This window comes from Bactrocera latifrons, unplaced genomic scaffold (genome assembly GCF_001853355.1).
Source record: "Bactrocera latifrons isolate USDA-ARS-PBARC rearing strain unplaced genomic scaffold, ASM185335v1 scaffold_13, whole genome shotgun sequence".
NCBI lineage: Eukaryota > Metazoa > Arthropoda > Insecta > Diptera > Tephritidae > Bactrocera > Bactrocera latifrons.
In genome coordinates, this window is record NW_017534741.1 from 2,613,263 (window position 1) to 2,618,234 (window position 4,972).

At 35.0% G+C, this 4,972-nt stretch overlaps 1 protein-coding gene across 1 annotated transcript in view; it reads left to right on the forward strand.

Moving 5' to 3' along the window:
- Positions 1 to 1,499: 1,499 nt before the first annotated feature.
- LOC108979008 overlaps positions 1,500 to 4,972 on the forward strand; it is a 36,790-nt gene continuing 33,317 nt past the window's right edge. The window contains exon 1 of the mRNA XM_018949570.1: positions 1,500 to 1,741. Coding sequence (XP_018805115.1) covers positions 1,603 to 1,741 — 139 coding nt within the window. The 5' untranslated portion in view covers positions 1,500 to 1,602. The remainder of the gene's footprint in view (positions 1,742 to 4,972) is intronic.

Below are 4,972 nucleotides of genomic sequence, written 5' to 3' on the forward strand. Positions count from 1 at the left end.
CCATATGTAAACCATATGTTCTATTCTGCATATATTTATATAAACCTTAATTACTCGTGACATCTAGATTTGGCTTGAACGTTTTTTAATAATTATTAAAAAACAATAAAACTACATTACATATATCTAAAGTGAACTGTCAACTACGAATTACAAAAATGATTTAGATTAACAATCTATACTTAGCGGAAAGAGTTCTGCGCTTAAGTTTTTTCATTCGGTAGAACTTTTGTCAAAGTATCTTGACCTTCCACGCTCAACCGCCGCTGAACGCTATGGCATTTTGTGCGTGTCAGGTTAATGACGAAGCTTCAAAAAAAAAAAAAAAATGAAACTATTTTAAAAATAGAAATCAAATAATAGAACAACTGACTAGCGGATGGAGTCAGAACTCTCGCAGCTAAAGCGAAGCTTAGCATAAAATCAGCAAGCTATCACTATATAGTACGTATGCCATTAATTAGAGAGTGTTTTTGTTGTAAAAGCCATTTCCATACTATTCTAAATGAGAAACGGTAAACTACAAAAAACATATGTTTATGCTCGCCTGCGGCCAACCACTGTGCCTCACTATTCCACACTTGTTGAAAGAACTTCAACATGATTCATTATGTTGTGGGTGCAAAAGTTCTCATTTCCACACTCAATTCACAGTAGTCTTAATAAAATATTTGCTCTCCACGCTATTTTCCTATTTAAACACTTGGCATTCTTCCTCTTTCGCGGCAATTAGTGAAATTTCGTTAGGGTCCAACGACAGCCGCCGACAGCGCTGAGCAACAAAAAGCCGGTGGGACACAGAAGAGTAGTAAAAGATCGCTTAGCGCGCAAAAAGCAGAAGAGTGTCTTCGTGTGTAAAAAGTTAGAAAGAAAGCAAGCAAGTAAATAATCGACAACAACAACTCATGAGCGAAGACGCATGCGCGCATGCGCAGCCCGTTGTCTTCAGCACCTGAGCGACCGAGAAGAAATCGTCAACGCCAATTGCGCCTAAGCACAAATAGCAATCGAAAGAGTAACAGCAATAATAGCAAAAACAACATATTGGTGTTGGAGCATCTTAAGCAAAATACTCAGCGTCATTATTATCATGGTGATCATTAGTGGCGGCGCCGCAACTTAGAAAGAAGTGCCAGTGATTCTTTTGTGTCTTCCTTTCACACACTTGACTTGATGCCTCAGTTGTGCCGCGAATTTCGGTAAAAGCGGCCGCTTCTTTCTATTCGCCTATAAAAATTGAAAATCAGCAAATAAAAACGCACTTAAAATATTCGATAAATATTTGAGAAAAAGTGTAGAAAATAGCGTGCGAATACCGTTGCGTGTCTCAAAAATGCAAAATTGAAAAAAAAGAAAAGAAAACCAAATCGACTATCAAAAATTATATAAACAAATATTCACTTGTTGCGCATAAATTAATAAAAACTGATTGATGTGATTTGTAAAAAAATTTAATGACAACGTGAGCGAAGCTGCATTAAATATTTATAAGCAACGAGCTAAGGCTTAGTGAAAGTTTACGATAAAATATAATAAAAAACAACTGAAAAATTTCAAAAAATTTACGAAAATCTCATAAATTCATAAAATTGCAAAAATAAAATGTCTCGATACAAAATCAGAAATAGTTTAATGCCAATAATATACACGCAAAAGAAATTAATTTTGCTGCTGCACATAATTTTTGCTGGGCTCTCTGCTGCGCTTACGGTGGATAATCAATTGGTGTCGGCGCGAAGTGGTAAGTTTATAAATATATTATATTTTTTGTTTTTTTATTTTACTTTTCTAAATGCTTTAAACAAGCCATATACCTGTCTCTTATACACATCTAGATGTGTATAAGAGACAGGTATTGTGCACGAGGGTTGCCTTTTATATTTTGCGATTAAAGACCAAAAACTAATTTTATACTGTGGGAAAAAAGTAGTAAGACTTTTCACTCATTCGTTGAAATATTTTTTTTTTTATATTGGTATGACTATCAGTGATATCTGAGCCAAATGCCACATTAAAATAATCATTATACGCTTGTCTTTCTGAAATATATGAAATGCATTCGGCGACTTTTACGCTGAGTGAAATTATTCCATTAAATTTTGTGCCCAGTATCAAATTTCTGTTGCCGAAATGTACAGAGTGTTGGAAAAGGACTTTAGTGAAAATTGTTTGCCGCGMGCAAGTGTTTTTGATTGGTACAAATTATTCAAAGACGATCGAGAACACATTGAAGACGAACAATCTTCAGGACGGCCATCAGCATCAACTGATGAATCATATGTCAATAAAATATAGGAATTGGTACTTTAGAATCGAAGATTAACAGTCATAGATCTTACTGGTAATGTTGGAATATCGAAAGTGAAAAGCATTTTGAAAGATAATTTGGTTCTAAGAAAAGTGAACGCACGATTGGTTCCAAATTCATTCCGTTTTCCGGAAAACAGCGTTAACGTATGTGAAACAAAGCTTTTAGACCACCAGAATGACAAGAAACGTATTATTACTGACGATGAGTCTTGGATCTGGTCTTACGACCCGGAAATAGACGATCAATGTGCCGAATTTCGTAGCAAAGGTGAGCCCAGGCCGAAAAACCAAGTCAAAGCAGGTCAAAAATTAAGGTTATGTTGACAGTTTACTTTGATTWTCGAGGTATGATGCAATCCGAATTCATTCCGATCGACTAAATTATCAACAAGGAATACTGTTTGAGTGTTATGCTCCGTTTATGCAAAACTATTCGTTTAAACAGGCTTGGTTTTTGACCACAATAAGGCAACGTCGCTCCGGGGAAACAGTTTTTAGACAATTGAAAGCGTTAAATGTGAATCGCTACGCGCATTGAATTCTAGTCCGGAAATTTACTTTAAGAACCGTTTCATATTATGAGTCAATTCTTTTGTTCATCGATCGATATACTACAATCATTTTATTGTTTTTCATAATATTGTCGACAATTGTCGAAGCACTTTTGCCACTCGGATTAAGCTATCTCCAAAACAAGAGAAGTCATTCGGTGCCAAGTGAGAGAAATTCAGTGCATTACTCATCAAATCAAAGGTTCAGTGTTCAAAAGAGTAGTCCATTCGGCTAATATTGAAACACCCCCACCTTCGGTCTCATGCGCGGAAGTCTAGAATTCATTACCTGTCATGTTGTCATGGACATGTTTCGAAGCACTGCTATAGTATTTGTTAACATTTCTTTCAAACAAAAATCGACGCGAGCCTGTTTTGAGCAATGAACAAATTGTATGGAATCAAACGTCTCAATTTTTTGTTACAGTTCATGCATTATTGAATGTACCATATACTCGTCCCGGTAATGCATATAGTTGTCTCAATCTCATGATATGAGCATCAATAGTTTTTGGAACAACAAATGATTATGGACAACCTTGCTGATCTACGATCTCTATTGAAATCACCATATGTACAATCGATAAAAACTGATCCTTGATGGAGCTTCATCGTCAAAAATTAAATTAAGTTCGTCGAGGCATCGTTTCTAAGTTGACCTACGTCAAAAGTTGTTAACAAAAAACGCGCGAAAATGTTCCCGATTTTATTCTATTTTCTGACCGATATGAATATTTTATGTTACTGTACGTGAAACTTTCTGAGGATGAGTATTGTCAAATATAAAAAGTAACCCACTCATACGTTACACTATGCTGTGACGAGGCRAGTTACGAAACTTCGTCCTTTCACTATTTCAAGAAATACTATCCCTTTATATGGTAAACCATATTTTATATTCTAAAATAAATATATATGTAAGTATTGGAATTGAACTCCGAATACGTCTAATATAATATTCAGATAAATAATCATTTTAGAATCGRTTACTTTTATTGGACAATTCTTCTGATATGTTTTAGTACAGTTTAGTATTTACCCGTCGTACTAAGGGGTATTTGATGCAAAAAACCGGTCATAATTATTTAGGGACCTATATTATCTTTAAATATAATAAAAAACAATATTGAATCAATATATAGCATTTATTAATAAAAATACATGATTAGAATAGAAACAAAATAAGTGAAAATAAAATAATATAATTTTAAAATAATTAATCGGCTTCAGGATAATCTACTTCGCTGATTACATCAGAATCCTCTTCCTCGACAGTATTCTCGTCTGACCATTTTTGTTTGAAATCTGTCTAGAAATGCTTCAAAGAACGAGATTTCTATCCTCTGTTGGGCATGACGTCAACTGAGCAATTCTATCTTCCAGAAAGGTGAATTTTTCGTCCATTTTTTTCCTTTGTATCGTATAATTCCATTCGGGTGATATTTTTCACCATTGCTGCAGAATCTGTGAAAAAAAAACAAAACCATATAACATCCTATTTTGTATAGAATTACACCGTGCATTTAAAAAAAAAAATACCTATAAAAATGGGGTAGATTGGGGGACAATTTTACTTCTGTTTTGGATAGAAGAAGGTCCAAATTACATTTCCGTATCAGAACTCTGGCGCGACAAATCCCGACAACTAATCAAACACAATAATGTTATACTTTTTTTGTAAAAATACTACATTCTTGCAAAGGCAAAGTTTAAATGCTTAAATTTAAGAATAAATTGACTGTTATACGTCTTAATCATAAGTACATACCTTTTACTTCCATATTCAATAAAGAATTTCCAAGTAAATCTCCACACGCAACCGTATCAACCAAGGGAGATTATGTAAATAATCGAGAACGCCGAGAATAGAGACACGCGTTACACTCAATGATTGGGTTCCGACTGGATCCGTGGCGAGAGCGAGGTAAAAAGCGGGCGGGGGAGGGGTGCGCAGGTTGGAGCGGTTATTGTAAATAGTAAAACATGCGGCGTAAATACCATTTGGCGAAGTTTAGTAAAACCACTTATGACCGGTTTTTTGCATCAAATACCCCTTATGGCGTCGTCCTGAATTAACCGTGACTCATACACTGAATGAGTTTGTGTTCAAC